We start from the raw sequence: 23,021 nt of genomic DNA on the forward strand, positions 1-23,021 counted from the left end.
GTATATATTTTTTTTACCATTTCATAAACCATGTGCCATGGAATTGGTACATCGACAATCTCTTCCCATTTATTTTGCAACCTGTATGGTACAGCTGTCAACTTTCTTGTCCTCAAATGAAACTGGTATATTTTTCTATGTATGCCAATTCCTTTCAGCCAAGTTGTTACTTTAATATATGACAGGCAAACAAGTTCCCCATCTTCTCCCTTCTTCCATTTTTGTGGTAATGCTGCAATCAGTTGTCTTCTTACTCTAACTTTCCGATTTGTTTGGTTTGATCCTACATATAAAGGCTCTAACTCGTTTGTCATGACATTTGAACATTTTAGCCTATTTTTGCTTATTTATTGAGAACACATTCTCTTTAATAATAACGACCTGACAATTCCTTCCTCACTCCAGACTGGTCTCCTGAGTGTGCCCCAGCTCTCCCAGGTGTCCCAGCGTCTGAAGGAGCTTCTGGCCCAGCTGAGGCCCAACGCCGTGGCCCTGGTGGACGCCTTCGACTACTGCGACGAAATGCTCAATTCTGTCCTGGGACGCTACGACGGGAATGTCTATGAGCACATGTTCGAGTGGGCCCGCCGCTCACCTCTCAACAAGACAGAGGTCAGAGTTAATTGAGATTGCCTTCAAAAAGAGAAACTGAGATGAAGAAAATGAATTTACTGTTGTTTATTTTTTTAACCTTAGTTCATTATTATGAACAGGCCATTTGAGAACCATTTACAAGGATTTGTTTCAGATTATGATCAAGAGCCAAATGATCTCTGTGTTCATTGTGTAGTTTGCCTACATAAAGATGGCAATCTAATGAATGATTTGCTGTAGTAGTAAGTCTCCTGCAGAGTAACCTAGTCCCAAGGCTATTGCTACCGACAGAGAGGGGTAGCCGGTGGGTGGAAGAGACTACCTGCAGAGTACTCAAATTGACCCTCCTTCCTTCTCTTCTAGGTCCACGAGTCCTACCACAAGTACCTGAAACCTCTGCAGGCCAAGCTGTAAGATGACCCCTGAGCCTTCTCACCTGACCCCTCCACTACGGGGACGGGAAAAACACTAACAACACCAATCCAACAGTGGGACCACAACATGGCCGCCGCCCGTCCACCAATCGGAAGGGGCTCATTCCACCCATAGGTGGTGGAACATTTTTAAAGGGGAACCATTGGAGACCAGCCTCCTTACCCCACCTCTACTGATGTGCTGCTAATGAATCAATCATTCTACTGGACGTATTAAACTAGTACTTTAGTTTATGAGTTTGATATATCCTGTGCCTAGTTAATGGATTTAATCGAAGGTCTGAGAAAACATAAGATGGAGAGGAAGCAAAACTAGTTTGCATGCGAGGTGGCCTAAAGATGAAGGGGTTTTATTAATGACTGATCCTTGTGATCTAATCAAGCTCTTTGGATCACATTGCAAATCTCTCAATTTGTTGAGATATGTTGAATCCCATTTTTAATCTGGATCATTTCTGATCATGCATGTGACAGCAATTGACACTAATGTACTGTGGATGGTTGTCTAGTAGTGATTGACGGGTCAGTTGTCGTTTGCAATGAGCAACGGTGTGCCTGTCTCTTGTCTAGGTGTGAGAGAGTTTGTGGATGTGGGGTAATGGATATGATTAGTGAATAACGAGTTGATGAGTAAGCTATACCAGTGTGTGATTCTGATACTAGTGATTTGAGAAAAGGGGCCTTTCAATTCTTGTACTTAATACAAACCGCTAGTGTATATATGCCTGAGGATGTTTTCTACCATGTGGGGCTTAATTACCAAGAAATGACATGAAAATCAAACTAGCTTGAAGAACAAGGTTGTATTCATTAGGGCACACTGGTAAAATGTCTTGCAATGGAAAGAAAAAAAGAGGTTCTTATAGGACAAGTCCAGATAGTCCCCCCCCCATCTGTTTCAGTCAGTTTTCTTTCGTTTGGTGCCTGTTGAATACAACCCCGATGTTGCATTCGGAACAAGTACATTTTTCAGTACAATGAAATAAGTATTTTTATACTCGATTACTGCTGTTGACTTTTACAGTATGTTGCAGATTGATACATGATTGAAACAGTTTGTGGGAAAATTATGTGCCATCGGAATTTGTCTTACTGTAATGAAGCTAACATGGTAGTATTATCACACATGGTCCATGCATATATTTTTGATTTCAGAATATGCTTTATCAATTTATTTTGTGGATTTTCGTTGCAATAGGAGGATGTATGATTATTTCAATGTAGCTACCGCATTTTTGTGATAGTATAGGAAATCCATTCAGACTGATTGTTTTAAAAGTGAATAATTTGTCATGCTTAATGATCTTAGTAAAAAATGGAAATATTAAAAAGTATCGAATGATGTTCATGGTTTCCTTTAACATCGTTTCATAGACTGCCAGAAGCAACCACTAGATGGTGTTAGGAAAAAAGTCTGATTTCATAAGTCAGAGCCAAGTGTTTTCATAACATTTTTACATTTTATTTCAATGGAATAGATTTACGAGAACCAATTCTACAAATGGATGGAGGATAATGGATTGAGTGTAATAATTAATAAGATTATGAAGAGACTATATTAGAGATTATATTAGTACATTAGATTATAACACTGCAATGCATCTGATTCAGAAAATTGTACCTTTTAGGAAATGAACCTGTACTTTTACAATAAATCAATGCATTCTATTTAAAACCTTTGGACAGGGTTTCTCTTGAGTAGATTCTTCTTCTGGAATTGTGTTAATTCTTGCATGGGTGGAAATGTCAAATGAAGTGCTCTCACACTTATCCTTTCCATATATTACTATAGCAACACAGGTGACTTTAATGTTAGTTTGCTTTAGTTTTTGGGGGGAGATATTGCTTTTGCTGGGAAAGTCTCATGTCCGACTGTTGCGTCGTCATTTAGGGCCATTGTGGTAGGAGTGTCAAGCTTCGGGACTCAGAGCAATATTGTCAAGTTATATGTATGCCCTTTCACAAATCACAATCATGCAAACATAACCAAAACTATTAAAAGTCCAACTGCGGACATAACTGGACTATATACATTTGATTACTAAACCATTCTTGACTTCTATGTGTATCTGTCATTTATCAGATAGGTCAGAGCCTGTCTAGTATTAACTCCGCCCATCTTCGCCGAAATCAGGATATTTGGAGAGAGAAGGAAAGTAACACGATGGTGCTACATTGTATGAATTTTAGGAACATAACTTGTATCTTATTCTGAGCAACACTGATGAAAGCGACGTATATATTTTTCCTTAAAGGTGAGTATCCTATTTTCTCTTCTAATATTTAATAGTTTTTTCAAAATGTGTTTATGATCGAATGTGAGCACAATGTGTGGTTTTGACCAGTCCTCTTATCGGAGTTTCAGACAGCGAAACAATATAAGTGTAGGTGTGAGGAAGTCACATTAAAATGAATTCTAAAGTCATTTAACAATTTCAACGTTGGAAATCTCAAAGGACCGCAAACGACATCATGGCACGCGCGCTGTTAAAATGTGAAAACATGCGTATATTCATATTCCATTGTTGCGCTGCCCGGGAAAAATAATTAACTAAAGTAAAATGTGTCAATTCCGTCTTCACACAACATTCGTTCAACTTCCGTCAAACGCCTGCTAACTGGCCTCATGTTGGAATTCCCGTTGGTCTCCCATTTTTCCAGAAAATGTGGGAGTGTTTGGTTTGTTGACACGACATGACAGGATACAGTATGGTTTTGATTTTGATTTTGATTATTCGGAAAGGAAACAATTTTGTTGACCTGTTAAAACAATGAAATGTGTATATAATGTATACATGAAATGTCACAAAGCTGTAGTTCATGTACATGTAGCCTAGTAGTGTAGGCTACTTGTTCAAACCCACTCTGTGCTGGATGGACCAGGCAACAAGTCGCTCAATTATGCAGGCTCTCACTCACTGTGAGTATGCAGGTCAACATTGTGAAATAGCTGCTACATAATGTACTTGTTGCCGAAGTTATGATATGAATACGCAAACATGCAGTTCGATAGATGTTTGCCACAGTCACTGACTGAACTGTTAGATTAATGTACATGAGTTAACATTTCTTTATAGGGTTAAATAGTGAGAACGTAATGTGTGATGAGTATTATATCTTTATATAAAGGCTAAAATATAATTTTAATCCAGTCTGAAATGATTGGTATAGCATTAGTTTTTATCAACCGTTGTTGCAGGGCTGAGAAACTGGTAGAAATCTGCAGATAAGTAGTTCAAGATAGTCCTACAATATACAATCCATTCCCCAGTAAGGCAGGCTTTCTTTAAAATGTCTGTATCATTAGTGCTCTTTTATTCATTTGTGTTTCAAACAATGGAGTCTTCCAGATCTCTTCCTTTGAATGATGCGTACTGCAGTGCATTTCACTGGGAACAAAGAATGGAATGTTGTTAAGCAACCACACCCACAACAGCTGCATCAGTAGTCTTGAACTGTTAGTTCTGTTACACCACAAGTGCACCTGCTGTCAAGATAACAAGGTGTATGTAGGAGAGCGAAGTGGAACCTATGCAAATGCCTAGGTTGCAGGTTGACGCCGTAGGAAAACAGAAAAAGTCAAATGGTCACGGTTGACTGGACTGAGAATCAGAAACAAGGTTGGTTTTCCAGATGAGCAAACATTTAGAAGTGATACAATAGCTAGGTTTTCATCCAATTGGCGACAGATTTGAATGCAAATATTATAACATCTGCATAAAAATACCACCAGAGATGTTTCCATCCAACAGACTTATTGAGGATAAAAATTTGACTTTTGCGGTCAAATTCCCATGTGCCGAAATAAAAAGACCATCGCATATTCAACTCTACTGATGGTTTTGACACAAACTGTTGCGTTATGTTGCAAATGTGCATACTCTGGTCTTGGCTTGTGTGCTCTAGCCAACAGCTTGCACATACAGTGCAGGTAGGCTACCTACATGATGAGATTATTATGGATAAGAGCAAGATAATTTTTATCTGTTAAATGGCAGCCAAGCATCGATCATCTTGTCATCAATATAAGATGGTTGATATTTATTGAAAAGGAGCTCAGAGATGGTAGTTGGTGCACTTTCACCACCCTGTGAAGTTCAGTAATTTACAGTATTTAATCGGTAGCCTAATAAACTGCGTGCTTTCCTGAGTCATAGTGGGAGGACCACACAACATATCATTGTGTAATTCCAGGTTTACTTCATTATGATGGTTATTTAAATACAGTGCATTCGGAAAGTATGCAGACCCCTTAACCTTTTCCACATTTTGTTACGTTACAATCTTATTCTGAAATTGATTAAATAAAAAAAATTCCTCGTAAATCTACACGCAATACGCCATAATGACAAAGGCAAAACAGGTTTTTAGAACATTTTGCAAATGTATAAAATAAAAACATACCTTATTTACATAAGTATTCACACCCTTTGCTATGAGACTCAAAATTGAGATCAGGTGCATCCTGTTTCATTGATCATCCTTGAGATGTTTCTACAACTTGATTGGAGTTCACCTGTGGTAAATTCAAGGTGCACAGCTGTCTATATAAGGTCCCACAATTGACAGTGCATGTCTGAGCTAAAACCAAGCCATGAGGTTGAAGGAATTGTCCGTAGAGCTCCGAGACAAGATTGTGTTGAGGCACAGATCTGGGGAAGGGTACCAAAAAATGTTTGCAGCATCGAAGGTCCCCAAGAACACAGTGGCCTCCATCATTCTTAAATGGAAGAAGTTTGGAACCAGCAATACTCTTCCAAGAGCTGGCTGGCCGGCCAAACTGAGCAATTGGAGGAGAAGGGCCTTGGATAGGGAGGTGACCATGAACCCAATGGTCACTCTGACAGAGCTACAGGGTTCATCTGTGGAGATGGGAGAACCTTCCAGAAGGACTACCATCTCTGCAGCACTCCACTAATCAGGCCAATCACTCCTCAGTAAAAGGTACATGTCAGCCCGCTTGGAGTTTGCCAAAAGGCACCTAAAGACTCTCAGACCATGAGAAACAAGATTCTCTGGTCTGATGAAACCAAGATTGAACTCTTTGGCCTGAATGCCCAGCGTCATGTCTGGAGGAAACCTGGCACCATCCCTACGGTGAAGCATGGTGGTGGCAGCATCATGCTGTGGGGATGTTTTTCATCGGCAGGGACTGGGAGACTAGTCAGGATTGAGGCAAAGAACAGAGTAAAGTACAGAGAGATCTTTGATGAAAACCTGCTCCAGAGCGCTCAGGACCTCGTACTGTGGTAAAGGTTCACCTTCCAACAGGACAACAACCCTAAGCACACAGCCAGGACAACGCAGGAGGGGCTTTGGGACAAGTCCTTGAGTGGCCCAGCCAGAGCCCAAACTTGAAGCCCGATCAAACATCTCTGGAGAGACCAGTAGCTGTGCAGCGACGTACCCCATCCAACCTGACAGAGCTTGAGAGGATCTGCAGAGAAGAATGGGAGAAACTCCCCAAATACAGGTGTGCCAAGATGTTCGCGTCATACCCAAGAATACTCCAGGCTATATGCTGCCAAAGTTGCTTCCACAAAATACTGAGTAAAGGGTCTGAATACTTATGTAATTGTACTTTTTCAGTTTCTTCTTCTTAATAAATTCTATAAACCAATTTTTGCTTTGTCATTATGTGGTATTGTGTGTAGATTAATTTGGGAAAAACACTATTTAATCCATTTCAGAATGTTGGAACAAAATGTGGAAAAGGTCAGTGTCTGAATACTTTCCTAATGCACTGTGTGTGTGTGTGTGTGTGTACAGTACCAGTCCAAAGTTTGGACACCTACTCATTCAAGGGTTTTTCTTCATTTTTACAATTTTCTACATTGTAGAATAATAGTGAAGACATCAAAACTATGAAATATCATGTGGTAACCAAAAAAGTGTTAAACAAATCAATGTATTTTATATTCTTCAAAGTAGACACCCTTTGCCTTGATGACAGCTTTGCACACTCTTGGCATTCTCAAATGCTTGTATTTCTAGCTATGACAGTGCAGTAATGTCTAACAAGTAATATAAACAAATGTCACAACATGTACCCAAAATACACAAATCAAGGAATGTAATTAAGAATATATGGACGAGTAATGTCAGAGCGGTATATAGTGGCCAGTGATTTCAAGTCTATGTATATAGGCAGCAGCCTCTCTCAACCACCTTTATGAGGAATGCTTTTCCAACAGTCTTGAAGGAGTTCCCACATGCTGAGCACTTGTTGGCTGCCTTTCCTTCACTCATCCCAAACCATCTCAATTTGGTCGAGGTCGGGTGATTGTGAAGGCCAGGTCATCTGATGCACTACTCCATCACTCTCCTTGGTCAAATAGCCCTTACACAGCCTGGAGATGTGTTTTGGGTCATTGTCCTGTTGAAAAGCAAATAATAGTCCCACTAAGAGCAAACCAGATGGTATGCCATAACGCTGCAGAATGCTCTGGTATCCATGCTGGTTAAGTGTGCCTTGAATTCTAAATAAATCACTGACTGTGTCACCAGCAAAGCACCATCACACCACCTCCTCCATGCTTCACGGTGGGAACCACACATTCTGAGATCATCTGTTCACCTACTCTGCGTCTCACAAAGACATGGCGGTTGGAACCAAAAATCTCACATTTGGATTCGTCAGACCAAAGGACAGATTTTCACCGGTCTAATGTCCATTGCTCGTGTTTCTTGGCCCAAGCAAGTCTCTTCTTATTGGTGTCCTTTAGTAGTGGTTTCTTTGCAGCAATTCGACCATGACGGCCTGATTCACACAGTCTCCTCTGAACAGTTGATGTTGAGATGTCTGTTACTTGACCTCTGCGAAGCATTTATTTGAGCTGCAGTTTCTGAGGCTGGTAACTCTCAAATGAACTTATCCTCTGTAGCAGAGGTAACTCTGTGTCTTCCATTCCTGTGGTGGTCCTTATGAGAGCCAGTTTCATTATAGTGCTTGATGTTTTTTTGCGACTACACTTGAAGAAACGTTGAAAATTCTTGAAATATTCTGGATTGACTGACCTTCATGTCTTAAATTAATGACGGCCTGTCATTTCTCTTTGCTTATTTGAACTGTTCTTGCCATTATTTACACTTCGTCTTTTACCAAATAGGACTTTCTTCTGTATACCACCCCTACCTTGTCATTTATATAATATTTGATCATGAAGGTGTTTCCACAGCCATTGCTAGCATAATACATTTTACAGACACAAAAAGATCCTAGACCATGTCGGAACGAAACAAATTGTTTGTCGACATTTATAAAATTGTCCAGCCATTTCCTGTTTCCATCAGCCCAGTCGTGACTTTTTTTCCCCCATGCGCCAGGTAATTAATCAGCATGAAATGGTTGGATGGAAACTGGATAATGACCATTCAGGCCTACAGTCGTCCATTCTGTCTTTCCTCCTCTTCGGATTCTATTGAGTCATGCTTGCAATCCCCCTGCCCCTCCTAGGTTTCAGCTCCAGTTCTCAGCTATTGTGCCACAACATGCTTGTCAGAAAGCAGAGCCTTGAGTCTCTCTTAGGGACATGCCTCTTCCCAATAGTATCTGTGGGCTCATTGGGATTTTTTCCTGCTACGTCATGGTAATGACAACTTATGCAAATTCAGCTTCCATACTGTCTGACACATCAACCTTTGCTTCGACACGACATAGGAAAAGGACCTAAACCTCAACCTGAAAGGACGCAAGGCTGCTCTGGTAGTGGCACTTCGACATATTAACTTTGATTCTCATAAGCATCAGAAGTTCAAATCTTCATCCATTTTCTAATCGATGCGTGCTGATCCAGGAAGGGATCTGACTTAAAATGTCTGTGAATATTGGCGGAATGTGTGTGTCAGATTCGTAGTATCCCGCTGAGTCTTCTTCAGATCGCTCTCATCCTCTGAGTGAGCCATAGACTCATTCCACAGGCTGGAGGCTGGCTGTCTAGCTGGCTGACTTCCTTCTTGTGCTGTACTGCTCTCTAATGTGGTTACACCCACGACAAGCCAAAATGCATGACATGCCGTGTAACTGGAAAATATCAGCACTGTCCATGTTGGATCTTGTTTGAAAGGTTGTCCTGTTGAGTTTGGTGTCTGTATTCAAAACATTCACGGCCGTTGAAGGCAGCTAGGGGTCTCGGTAGGGGTGTTGGAGCTGTGATACTTGTGGTAAGCTTTCTGCCATGCATGTTTGGACCTGCATGCATGCTCTGGGAAGTGCAGATTCGGTTTATTATGGAATACACATTTCCCCTCCAGCTACAGTAGAACACTAACCAAGAATACCGTGACGAATCTCTCACAAGAATTCTCTAGTTTCTCTGAGAAGCTTTCAATTGCTCAAATTGACAGAGTGTCTCATAGCTTTGAGTTCAGATGACCTGCCATACTACTGTATTTTTCAACAAAACTTCTTCAACTATTTGATCACAAGGAAAGAACTAACCCTTTGAGCAATGTCATTACTAGAGGTCGACCGATCAATGATTTTTCAAAACCGATACCAATTATTGGAGGGCCAAAAAAAGTTGATACCAATTAATCGGGTGATTTAAAATAAATAAATAATTTATATATATATATATATATATTTCAACATACTGAATGAACAATGAACACTTTTATTTTAACTTAATATAGTACATAAATAAAATCAATTTAGTCTCAAATAAATAATGAAACATGTTCAATTTGGTTTAAATAATGCAAAAACAGTGTTGAAGAAAGTAAAAGTGCAATATGTGCCATGTATAAAAGCTAATGTTTAAGTTCCTTGCTCAGAACATATGAAAGCTGGTTCAATATTCCCAGTTCTTTAATATTCCCAGTTAAGAAATTTTAGGTTGTAGTTTATTATAGGAATTATGAAGCATCAACTATTTCTCTCAAAACCATTTGTATTTCATATACAGTGCTTGCGAAAGTATTCGGCCCCCTTGAACTTTGCGACCTTTTGCCACATTTCAGACTTCAAACATAAAGATATAAAACTGTATTTTTTTGTGAAGAATCAACAACAAGTGGGACACAATCATGAAGTGGAACGACATTTATTGGATATTTCAAACCTTTTTAACAAATCAAAAACTGAAAAATTGGGCGTGCAAAATTATTCAGCCCCTTTACTTTCAGTGCAGCAAACTCTCTCCAGAAGTTCAGTGAGGATCTCTGAATGATTCAATGTTGACCTAAATGACTAATGATGATAAATACAATCCACCTGTGTGTAATCAAGTCTCCGTATAAATGCACCTGCACTGTGATAGTCTCAGAGGTCCGTTAAAAGCGCAGAGAGCATCATGAAGAACAAAGAACACACCAGGCAGGTCAGAGATACTGTTGTGAAGAAGTTTAAAGCCAGATTTGGATACAAAAAGATTTCCCAAGCTTTAAACATCCCAAGGAGCACTGTGCAAGCGATAATATTGAAATGGAAGGAGTATCAGACCACTGCAAATCTACCAAGACCTGGCCGTCCCTCTAAACTTTCAGCTCATACAAGGAGAAGACTGATCAGAGATGCAGCCAAGAGGCCCATGATCACTCTGGATGAACTGCAGAGATCTACAGCTGAGGTGGGAGACTCTGTCCATAGGACAACAATCAGTCGTATATTGCACAAATCTGGCCTTTATGGAAGAGTGGCAAGAAGAAAGCCATTTCTTAAAGATATCCATAAAAAGTGTTGTTTAAAGTTGCCACAAGCCACCTGGGAGACACACCAAACATGTGGAAGAAGGTGCTCTGGTCAGATGAAACCAAAATTGAACTTTTTGACAACAATGCAAAACATTATGTTTGGCATAAAAGCAACACAGCTCATCACCCTGAACACACCATCCCCACTGTCAAACATGGTGGTGGCAGCATCATGGTTTGGGCCTGCTTTTCTTCAGCAGGGACAGGGAAGATGGTTCAAATTGATGGGATGATGGATGGAGCCAAATACAAGACCATTCTGGAAGAAAACCTGATGGAGTCTGCAAAAGACCTGAGACTGGGACAGAGATTTGTCTTCCAACAAGACAGTGATCCAAAACATAAAGCAAAATCTACAATGGAATGGTTCAAAAATAAACATATCCAGGTGTTAGAATGGCCAAGTCAAAGTCCAGACCTGAATCCAATCGAGAATCTGTGGAAAGAACTGCAAACTGCTGTTCACAAATGCTCTCCATCCAACCCTACTGAGCTCGAGCTGTTTTGCAAGGAGGAATGTGCAAAACTGATAGAGACATACCCCAAGCGACTTACAGCTGTAATCGCAGCAAAAGGTGGCGCTACAAAGTATTAACTTAAGGGGGCTGAATAATTTTGCACGCCCAATTTTTCAGTTTTTGATTTGTTAAAAAAGTTTGAAATATCCAATAAATGTCGTTCCACTTCATGATTGTGTCCCACTTGTTGTTGATTCTTCACAAAAAAATACAGTTTTATATCTTTATGTATGAAGCCTGAAATGTGGCAAAAGGTCGCAAAGTTCAAGGGGGGCGAATACTTTCGCAAGGCACTGTACCTTTGACTATTGGATGTTCTTATAGGCACTTTAGTAATGCCAGCCTAATCTCGGGAGTTGATAGGCTTGACGTCATAAACAGCGCTGTGCCTCAAGCATTGCAAAGAGCTGCTGGCAAACGCAGTAAAGTGCTGTTTGAACGAATGCTTACAAGCCTGCTTCTGCCTACCACCGCTCAGTCAGACTGCTCTATCAAATCATAGAAATAGTTATAATAAACACACAGTTGGTCATTAATATGCTCAAATCCGGAAACTATTATTTTGAAAACAAAACGTTTATTCTTTCAGTGAAATATGGAACTGTTCTGTATTTTATCGAACGGGTGGCAACCAACCCTAAGTCTAAATATTGTTGTTACATTGCACAATAGAAGTTGACCGATTTAATCGGAATGGCTGATTTAATTAGGGCCGGTAATCGGAATTTTTGGACACCGATTGTGGCCGATTCCGTATTTTTTTTTATACCTTCATTTAACTAGTAAAGTCAGTTTAGAACACATTCTTATTTTCATTGATGGCCTAGGAACGGTGGGTTAACTGCCTTGTTCAGGGGCAGAAGGACAGGTTTTTACCTTGTCAGCTCGAGGATTCGACCTTGCAACCTTCCGGTTACTTGTCCAACGCTCTAACCACCTGCCTTACATTGCACTCCACGAGGAGCCTGCATGGCAGGCTGACTACCTGTTACATAAGTGCAGCAAGAAGCCAAGGTAAGTTGAATGCAGTAAGCCAAGGTAAGTTGCTAGCTAGCATTAAACTTATCTTATAAAAACATTAACATAATCACTAGTTAAGTACACATGGTTGATGATATTACTAGTTTATCTAGCGTGTCCTGTGTTGCATATAATCAATGTGGTGCCTGTTAATTTCTCATTGAATCACAGCCTACTTCTCCAAACGGGTGATGATTTAACAAGCGCATTTGCGAAAAAAGCACTGTCGTTGCACCAATGTGTACCTAACCATAAACATCAATGCCTTTCTTTAAAATCAATACACAAGTATATATTTTTAAACCTACATATTTAGTTAATATTGCCTGCTAACATGACTTTCTTTTAACTAGGGAAATTGTGTCACTTCTCTTGCGTTCCGTGCAAGCAGTCAGGGTATATGCAGCAGTTTGGGCTGCCTGGCTCTTTGTGAACTGTGTGAAGACCATTTCTTCCTAAGAAAGACCGTAATTAATTTGCCAGAATTGTACATAATTATGACATAACATTGAAGGTTGTACAATGTAACAGCAATATTTAGACTTAGGGAGGCTACCCGGTAGATAAAATACGTAATGGTTCCGTATTTCACTGAAAGAATACACGTTTTGCTTTCTAAATGATAATTTCCCGATTTGACCATATTAATGACCTAAGGCTTGTATTTCTGTGTGTTATTATGTTATAATTAAGTCTGATTTGATAGAGCAGTCTGACTGAGCGGTGGTAGGCCGCAGCAGGCACTTTCGTGCGTTTGCCAGCAGCTCTTCATTGTGCTTCAAGCATTGAGCTGTTTATGACTTCAAGCCTATCAACTCCCTAGATTAGGAGTTGCCGATGTGAAATGGCTAACTAGTTAGCAGGGTGCGTGCTAATAGCGTTTTAATTGGTGACGGCACTCGCTCTGAGACCTTGCAGTAGTTGTTCCCCATGCTCTGCAAGGGCTGCGGCATTTGTGGAGCAATGAATAACGATGCTTCGAGAGTGGCTGTTTTCGACGTGTTCCTGGTTCGAGCCCAGGTAGATGCAAGGAGAGGGGCGGAAGCTATACTGTTACACTGGCAATACTAAAGTGCCTGTAAGAACGTCCAATAGTCAAAGGTATATGAAATACAAATGGAATAAAGAGAGAGAGTCCTATAATTCCAAAATAACTGCAACCTAAAACTTCTTACCTGGGAATATTGAAGACTCATGTTAAAGGAACCACCAGCTTTCATACATTCTTAACATTAGCTTTTTTACATGGCACATATTGCACTTTTACTTTCTTCTCCAACACTTTGTTTTTGCATTATTTAAACCAAATTGAACATGTTTCATTATTTATTTGAGACTAAATTGATTTGATTTATGTATTATATTAAGTTAAAATATGTGTTCATTCAGTATTGTTGTAATAGTCATTATTACAAAAAAATACCGATTAATCGGTATCAGCTTTTGTTGGTCATCCAATAATCGGTATCGGCGTTGAAAAATCATAATCGGTCAACCTCTTGCACAACCTTCAATGTTATGTCATAATTATGTAAAATTCTGGCAAATTAGTTACGGTCGTTCGCAACGAGCCAGGCGGCCCAAACTGCTGCATATACCCTGACTCTGCTTGCATTGAATGCAAGAGAAGTGACACAATTTCCCTAGTTAATATTGCCTGCTAACATGCATTTATTTTAACTAAATATGCAGGTTTTTGATTTTAAGAATTACATCGATGTTTATGGTTTGGTACTTTTGTGCAACGATTGTGCTTTTTTTGCAAATGTTCTTTTGATAAACCATCACCCGTTTGTCGAAGTTGAAGTAGGCTGTGATTTGATGGTAAATGAACAGGCACCACTTTGATTATATGCAATGCAGAACAAGCTAGTTAACCTAGTAATATCATCAATCATGTGTAGTTAACTAGTGATTATGTGAAGATTGATAGTTTTTCATAAGATAAGTTAAATGCTAGCTAGCAACTTACCTTGGTCCTTTTGATGCTGCACTCGCGTAACAGGTGGTCAGCCTGCCACGCAGTCTCCTCGATAATTGCAATGTAGTCGTCCATAAGCGGCATCCAAAAAGGATGATTATCGATTTGTAATGAAAACGTCCCTAATTAATCAGCTATTCCGATTAATCGGTCGACCTCTAGTCATTACCACACACATTGTGGTTAGGTAGACAAGAGTAAGGGATGATTTCAGTTGCTACACTGATGTATTGATGCATTCTGAAGTTACTTTCCTACACAATTCGATTGATTCAACCCCTGGTGTGAAGAGATGACTGTCTTTGCTCATTCTTCCAAGCATATGCACGTTACATCTTGAATGCTATTGACATTTTCACACCAGTCCTTTTGAAATCTATTGAAGTCTGACATTTGTCAAGATCTCGAGTCTCTCGCAAGTCTCTCAAAGTTCTTCGTGGGTATTTATCTACTAAACTCACCAAAAAAAGAAACTTCCCTTTATCAGGACTCTGTCTTTCAAAGATAATTCGTAAACATACAAATAACTTTACAGATCTTCATTGTAAAGGGTTTAAACACTGTTTCCCATGCTTGTTCAATGAACCATAAACAATTAATAAACACGCACCTGTGGAATGGTCGCTAAGACACTAACAGCTTACAGACGGTAGGCAATTAAGGTCACAGTTCTGAAAACTTAGGACACTAAAGAGGACTTTCTACTGACTCTGAAAAACACCAAAAGAAAGATGCCAAGGGTCCCTGCTTATCTGCGTGAACATGCCTTAGGCATGCTGCAAGGAGGCTTGAGGACTGCCCTTTTGTCCAGGGCAATAAATTGCAATGTCTGTACTGTGAGACGTCTAAGACAGCGCTACATGGAGACAGGGAGGACCGCTGATCATCCTCGCTTTGGCAGACCACGTCTTACAACACCTGCACAGGATCGGTACATCCGAACATCAAACCTGCGGGACCGATACAGGATGACAACAACAACTGCCCAAGTTACACCAGGAACACACAATCCCTCCATCAATGCTCAGACTGTCTGCAATAGGCTGAGAGAGGCTGGACTGAGGGCTTGTAGGCCTGTTGTAAAAGGCAGGTCCTCACCAGACATCACCGGCAACAGCGTCGCCTATGGGCACAAACCCATCGTCGCTGGACCAGACAGGACTGGCAAAAGTGCTCATCACCAACGAGTCGCGGTTTTGTCTCACCAGGGGTGATGGTCGGATTTGCGTTTATCGTCGAAGGAATGAGCGTTACACCGAGGCCTGTACTCTGGGGCGGGATCGATTTGGAGGTGGAGGGTCCGTCATGGTCTGGGGCGGTGTGTCGCAGCATAATCAAACTGAGCTTGTTGTCATTGCAGGCAGTCTCAATGCTGTACGTTACAGGGAAGACATCCTCCCCCCTCATGTGGTACCCTTCCTGCAGGCTCATCCTGACATGACCCTCCATCCAGCATGACAATGCCAGCAGCCATAATGTTCATTCTGTGTGTGATTTCCTGCAAGACAGGAATGTCAGTGTTCTGCCATGGCAAGCGAAGAGCCCGGATCTCAATCCCATTGAGCACTTCTGGGACCGGTTGGATCGGAGGGTGAGTGCTAGGGCCATTCCCCCCCAGAAATGTCCGGGAACTTGCAGGTGCCTTGGTGGAAGAGTGGGGGTAACATCTCACAGCAAGAACTGGCAAATCTGGAGCGGTCCACGAGGAGGAGATGCACTGCAGTACTTATTGCAGCTGGTGGCCACACCAGATACTGACTTACTTTTGATTTTGACCCCCCCCTTTGTTCAGGGACACATTATTCAATTTCTGTTAGTCACGTCTGTGGAACTTTTTCAGTTTATGTCTCAGTGTTTGAATCTTATGTTCATACAACTATTTACACATGGTAAGTTTGCTGAAAATAAACGCGGTTGACAGTGAAAGGACGTTTTTTTTGTTGTTGCTGAGTTTAGGTTCTGACTTGTGGTTCAAATGCTCTTTCAGGTTGCATTAATCAGGGTGGTAGAGAAGATGTTGCTGGTCACAGGATGTGGTGATGAGGCAGTCATCTGAAGGATGATTACTCTTTCGCCCCGCTGTGAGTGGTTGGAGATAACAGAGACGGATCGTCAGGCAACGCCCATTTCTGGAGGCGAGTCGAGCAGTACGTGTGAATGCTGTTCCACAGCTCCAAATGTGTGACAATTATGTCAATTGAGAAAATATGTGGTGATACAGTATTTAACTGGTTTCATTTATGTTATTTGTTTGAAACAGCTGTGCACTTTGAAATGTATACATTGTGTGTCAGGAGTTCGTGTTCACATTGAAGCAGTGATGTACAATGCATCCAGCATTCTACAACTGAGAATGCTGAGCATCTGTACTGTACAGCTCTGCACAAGATGCCATTGAAGCTACACTATATTCTTCAGTGGATGTTGTCATGTATTTCACAGCAACAAGTGAAACTTCTGCATAGGTATCTAGTCTTAGAGAGTCTTAGCGTAGAACACAAAGGACGATTAATTGGCAGTTGGCGCAAATGATGGTCCCACTAAACAAATGATGGTCCCACTAAGGGCAAATCAGATGGGATGGTGTATTGCTGCAGAGTGCTCTGGTAGCCATGCTGGTTAAGTGTGCCTTGAATTCTAAATAAATCACTGACCGTGTCACCAGCAAAGCACCATCACACCTCCTCCATGCTTCACGGTGGGAACCACACATGCAGAGATCATCCGTTCACCTACTCTGCGTCTCACAAAGACACGGTGGTTGGAACCAAAAATCTCACATTTGGACTCATCAGAGCAAAGGACCGATTTTCACCGGTATAATGTTCATTGCACATGTTTTTTGGCCCAAGCAAGTCTCTTCTTATTATTGGTGTCCTTTTAGTAGTTGTTTCTTTGCAGCAATTTGAACATGAAGGCCTGATTGACGCAGTCTCCTCTGAACAGTTGATGTTGAGATGTCTGTTACTTGAGCTCTGTGAAGCATTTATTTGGGCTGCAATCTGAGGCTGGTAACTCTTGGTCTTCCTTTCCTGTGGCGGTCCTCATGAGAGCCTGTTTCATCATAGTGCTTGATGGTTTTTGCGACTGCACTTGAAGAAACTTCCAAAGTTCTTGAAATTTTCAGCAGTGACTGACCTTCATGGCTTAAAGTAATCATGGACTGTTGTTTCTCTTTGCTTATTTGACCTGTTCTTGCCATAATTTGGGCTTGGTCTTTTACCAAATAGGGCTATCTTCTGTATACCACCCCTATCTTGTCACAACACAACTGATTGGCTCAAACTGATAAAGAAGGAAAGAAATTCCACAAATGAACTTTTAACAATGCACACCTGTTAACTGAAATGCATTCCAGGTGACTACGTCATGAAGCTGGTTGAGAGAATGCAAAGAGTGTGCAAAGCTGTCATCAAGACAAAGGGTGGCTACTTTGAAGAATCTAAAATATGTTTTGACACTTTTTTGGATACTACATGATTCCATGTGTGTTATTTAATAGTTTTGATGTCTTCGCTATTTTTCAAAATAGCACAGACCCTGGAATGAGAAGGTGTGTCAACTTTTGACTGGTACTGTAGATCAACTCACAGCTAAACTGTACTTGGGCTGACATGTTCAACATTGAAGCCTATGACAGACAGTGAAACATGACACCGACTGCCCTTGCCTTTGTCTATGTTTGGGAACTGGACTCTAGGCCATTACCACTTCTAACTGTAACTAGCTATCACCGGGGGCAACCAAACCTAGGCATTTCTGAACCAGCACATTCCTGTCTGCCTGTGTCCAGGGCTATGGTGTGAGGTAGCAGTTGTGCTTGGCGTCATGCTAACATGCAACAGCAGCACTCTGTGGGCTATAGGGGCTTAGTGACAGTAACGCACTTTCGCAGGAGGACACGCACTCGCACACACTTGTACAGGAACACACAGTGGCACCAAACACCAAGTATGGAAAAGAAGCATTGACGCTAATGACTTAAGGCCAGGGTCATTCAGTAGGCACCAAACAAAAGAAACCAGACTGAAACAGGGAGGAACTACCCGGTGCTTGTCCTATAAGAAACTGTCATTTTAGTTTTCAGTTGCTAAATGTATTCTGGTGTGTGTCCTAATGAAAAGGACCCTGCTCGCAGTCATGACATCTTCAAGAGCCCCACTCTCAACACTGGCCCCAAAAGTTTAGATTTCTTGAGTGGCTTGAAGTACACAGAGAGCGGGTGGAGAGAGAGAGACGGAGTGTGGGAGCTAGTGATATATTAGTCATGTGATAGGGGCACTAGTTGTCACCCTGGGTATGTCACTACACATTTGTGACTCACTACTGAGATGTGTGACTGGGTTGGGACTTGAAATTAGTGTGTACAAAACATTAAGAACACCTGCTCTTTCCATGACCGACTGACCAGGTGAAAGCTATGATCCATTATTGATGTCATTTGTTAAATGCACTTCAATCAGTGTAGATGAAGGGGAGGAGACGGGTCAAAAAATGATTTTAAAGCCTTGAGACATGGATTGTGTATGTGTGTCATTCAGAGGGTGAATGGGAAATACAAAGATTTTTAGCGTGGTATGGTAGTAGGTGCCAGACGCACCGGTTTGTGCCAAGAACAGCAACGCTGCTGGGTTTTTCACAATCAACAGTTTCCGTGTGTATCAAGAATGGTTCACCACCCAACTGTGGGAAGTATTGGAGTCAACGTGGGTCAGCGTCCTAGTGGAGTCCATGCCCCAACGAATTGAGGCTGTTCTGAGGACAAAAGGGGTGGGGGGTGCAACTCAATATTAGGAAGGTTTTCTTAATGTTTTGTACACTCAATGTCTATCATCATGAGCTGTGTTGTCACAGTTTCTCTTCCAAGACTACTGTGACACCGAGTTCCCACTCACTTAAGATATTTGAGTGTCAGAGAGAGAGCGTTAGTTCCCAGTCTCTCAATCTACAGTACTGTGCTCCGTGTGCTGGGAGTTAGTGTGGAAGCCTTGGGCTGTGTTGTCATGTCTGCTGTTCCCAGACTACCGTGTGAGTTAGACTCCCTCTGGACTAAGTTAATAATTATCAGAAATGTTCAGTATTGATCATTGGAAACATACCCTTATTCCACCAGCTAGTAGTTAGTATGTTTTTCACTCTCCCTCTTTAATGATTGGGTACACGTTCAGTCAACATCTGAATGTATAACAACACAAAAGTCCCCCCCCCCGTGAGGAAATCAAAGTCCTGGAGCTGTGTTTTCCCTGGGGGACTGAAAATGATGATGTGCAATGTTCCAGTAGTGCCTGTAAATCACCTCTATGTTGCTCGGTAATCTGAAATGTATTTTGGCTGTGGAGGGGGAAAAAACTGACGCCACAATTTTATAGAAAACCCAACCCACATCGCAGGTCATTGACCTATTGTTATACAATCCAAGATATGTTGGCAAGACAACCAGGCTATTGGTATCTTATTGGCTTAGAATAGGTGTTGACTGTTGTTCATGCTAGCAGTCACATAGGTATGGGCCTAATAGATGGAGCAAAACCCTCATTGTCATCAACGGGGTAATCTCAATGAGCAATTTCAAAGCCCTTTGAGTTTTGGCTATCCTGGTTCCCCACCCTATATTATCTGTTATGGATGGTATTGATATTGATTGACTTATAATTGTTAAGATATGGATGAAGATATAGGATTAATATCACAAGGATATACATAAAGATGGCCAATCAAGTATGCAGATTACAGACCAGCAGAATATTATTTCTGTAGGCCCATGCATTTAGAATGAGACTCCTAATGAGACAATGTCAACAATGAGACTGATCTCTCTTTCTCCACTCTATCAGAACAACAACACCCTGACTCACTCCTTGACAGTCTCCCGATGGAAACGATAAAAGCATTCTCCACATTGACAGACTGTGCGGTTTGTAAGTGTCTGCCACTAAAGCACGGCACCACACTGTTAAAACCCCTCCATTAGTGAAAGCCTTGGATATTTCATTATGTGCGAGGGTGTAGGCCTGACCCGGTCCCATAGGAACATATAAGAGTTCTCCCATCCCCCAACCACTCTCCGTACTATTCTGCTCCCACAGCCAAAGACTTGATTGCCATTGACTTGAATGGTGTCCGATTTCCCTGCTGCCGCCGTTCCTGACGCTGACACCAAGGCCCTTTTTTTTCTATCGATGTATAGCAACTCCAAGGCTTCAAGACCTTGACTAGATGGACACGTATGGCCAGGGAGAATAGCGCTGTAGGAATATTGCAATCTTGCCTGCACTTGCCTATGGAAATATACAATGACACAGTTCAAAAAACCTGAAGAGTGAGGACTAATTGAGCTCCGAGTGGGTCCAGAGGCCGATGATGATTTCTAATGGAGACTTGAAGCTGGGGACAGGAAGGCATGATTATGGTTGTGGCCTTGAGCAGATAAGGAAGGTTTGCCTATGCACTGATACTGAATGTCTTTTTAGTTGAGTTTTAGTTTATTTGATCATTTAAAGGTACACCTACAAAATTATGCACTTGATTTAAGAATCATCGAGGGTAAACACAAAAGTTGACTTATTTTGGTCCTCAAGTAGCATGTCATTTAGAGATGAGGGACTCTGGGTGGCTTTCAGAGATAGTTGTTGCATGGTGTCACTGTATGTAAACACTTCATGATGGTCTTCCTGCGCACATGGCTTGGCAGTATATGTATACCAAATAAATACGTAGGGGAGTATATGAAGAATGAATTTTAATGCTAGCGATATCTCTCTTTCTCTCTAAAACAAAGTGTCCCAGAGGGTGCTTTCTATGAATGACGTGTTGCAGCCTACACCCCCACTAAGCACTGCCAAGTAACAAGCTATTGTCTCAGTCACCTCAGTCTCAACTTAACCTGACGCCATGCGTTCATTCCACCTCCTACCATGATGCTTCTATCCAATTCCTGGCTGGCGTCCTACAGACTAGGTCACAGCCCCTACAGAAAACCTATTAACTCATTCAGTGTAGCAGCCCACGAGAACCCTTTAAGAAACTGCATGTCAAGTAAGAATAATGGTACTAGTAGACCGACAAGTGTTTTGTGTGACGTCACTAAATTGTATAGAAGGGTTGCTAACGCACAGGGTTGCTAATGTAACTGATTTATGGGGTCTCGTCCAGGATCGCATCAAACTAACTTGGAAAAAACACCTGCTGTTTTTTCTAATTCATATCTGCTTGGGCAGGCAGTCAATGTTTTCCTTCAATAGATATTGTTATGTATGTGATGGAAAAGGCAGGTTTCTCTCTTGGGACCTACTGGGCCCCAGTAATATGGATATTGTTTACGTTGTGCCGGTCAGCGACTGTTACCCAAGTGGGGCTAGGCCAGGCTCCTATTCCCTCACATTGCTGGGTCTTGTTCATTAGGGCACGGAAAAGGAAAACGCGTTGCAACAGAAAACAAGAATGAGCGTTTCTTATTGGCCTAAACCTGGTAGTCCCTCCCTGTTTGGTGTGTAATGAACCTACCCTGGGGAATGAGACTCGGGTTATGCCTCTGTTGTGACGGAGTTATCTATTAGGATTTCTTTCCAGCTTGACCCACTGACCCAGTCTACAGAGTAGCATTGCCCAATGCGCACATACATTATATATTGTTTAGCCTACATCTGTAGGGTTCTGAGGAAAGTTAGATGGAGATGTCCAGGTATTGTGTTTTATGGTGTTGGGACCACTGGAGTCAGAGTGAGCTGCATTTGTGTGTGCTGTGGCGGGCTACTTTTTGTTTTTTATGGTTTATCTGATAGGCTTTTACATGGAAAATGACGCTTCAACAAAAAGGGTGGTATTCAAATCCAGTGGTTTCCCTTCCCTCTTCACATGTGAAAGGTTATTTCAGCAGGGCAATGTGTACTTCTTGTTTGCAGATAGGAGTTCCTCTAGTAATTTGCCATTTGGCTAATATGTTTGTGTTAAAGTAGCTACTTCAGATAGTTCCTGAATGGTTCAAAGTGCCTGTCGAGTGTTGTTTGTCTTTTCAGTAGGACGTGTCTGAGTAGGTCAGTCTTGTCTTTGTAAATGGAACCACATTTGCGCAAGTTGAGAATGAAAGTGGAAGTTGAAGGCTACTGAGAAAGAGGTGACATGAGTGAGGAAAGAAAGGGTCACAGCTGGTTTCACATCTCTTTTAGAGGGAAGAAAGAAATCAGAAATGCAAGTTTGAAGATTCCATCTCAAACATGCCATTAATCCATTTGACTTTCGTTTGCCCTCAGAACTCAGATAGGATGGCGTCACAGGAAGGGGGGGAGCCGCCTCCTAACGGCAGCCAATCAGACAGCCGGTTGAAGAGCAAGAAGCCGCCCAGCCTGGTCATAGCCATCCCTGCGCCAGAGGAAGAAGAGAGGGTTGAAGAGGGAGATGAAACGGTCAAGCAGGTACCCCTTTTGACCTGATCTTTCCATTTTGACCCCTCTTTATGGAAACATGGTCTGTACTTGGAAAATGGCAGTTGATGCCCTGATGAAGGCCATTTCAATAGGAAAGGGAAGAATTGGCAAGCAAACTTTTACAGTTGGTAGTATAGTCGGGAGTTTCAGCCCCCCAACTGAAAACCTTTTTACTATAGAGGAGAATACTATCTTCCTTGCCTTCATATACAGTATGTCATTTCATTGGGGGAAGTCTGGCATTTGGGACAGCTGCTGGTGTCTATGGGCACTGGGCCAGCCATATCTCAATCAGCCCCCCCCCCCCCCACTCATGCTAGTGTTGCACGGTCACTCATGACTAGCTACTCTATAGCAA

General features: G+C 41.7%; 2 protein-coding genes across 4 annotated transcripts in view; both read left to right on the forward strand.

Annotated features, from left to right (window-relative positions):
• LOC109875945 (peroxisomal acyl-coenzyme A oxidase 1-like) overlaps window positions 1–2,705 on the forward strand; it is a 28,410-nt gene extending 25,705 nt beyond the window's left edge. For both annotated transcript variants that reach the window (XM_020468402.2, XM_020468401.2), the window contains exons 13-14: window positions 406–612; window positions 958–2,705. In XM_020468402.2, coding sequence (XP_020323991.1) covers window positions 406–612; window positions 958–1,008 — 258 coding nt within the window. In that variant the 3' untranslated portion in view covers window positions 1,009–2,705. The remainder of the gene's footprint in view (window positions 1–405; window positions 613–957) is intronic.
• Window positions 2,706–3,147: 442 nt separating this feature from the next.
• Window positions 3,148–23,021, forward strand: part of LOC109875951 (inactive rhomboid protein 2) — a 40,767-nt gene continuing 20,893 nt past the window's right edge. The window contains exons 1-3 of one of the 2 annotated variants that reach the window (XM_020468405.2): window positions 3,148–3,283; window positions 16,228–16,387; window positions 22,490–22,651. In XM_020468405.2, the coding sequence (XP_020323994.1) occupies window positions 22,502–22,651 (150 nt within the window). In that variant the 5' untranslated portion in view covers window positions 3,148–3,283; window positions 16,228–16,387; window positions 22,490–22,501. The remainder of the gene's footprint in view (window positions 3,284–16,227; window positions 16,388–22,489; window positions 22,652–23,021) is intronic. The other variant, XM_031829726.1, reaches the window with a different exon arrangement.

This window comes from Oncorhynchus kisutch, linkage group LG1 (genome assembly GCF_002021735.2).
Source record: "Oncorhynchus kisutch isolate 150728-3 linkage group LG1, Okis_V2, whole genome shotgun sequence".
Classification (NCBI taxonomy): domain Eukaryota; kingdom Metazoa; phylum Chordata; class Actinopteri; order Salmoniformes; family Salmonidae; genus Oncorhynchus; species Oncorhynchus kisutch.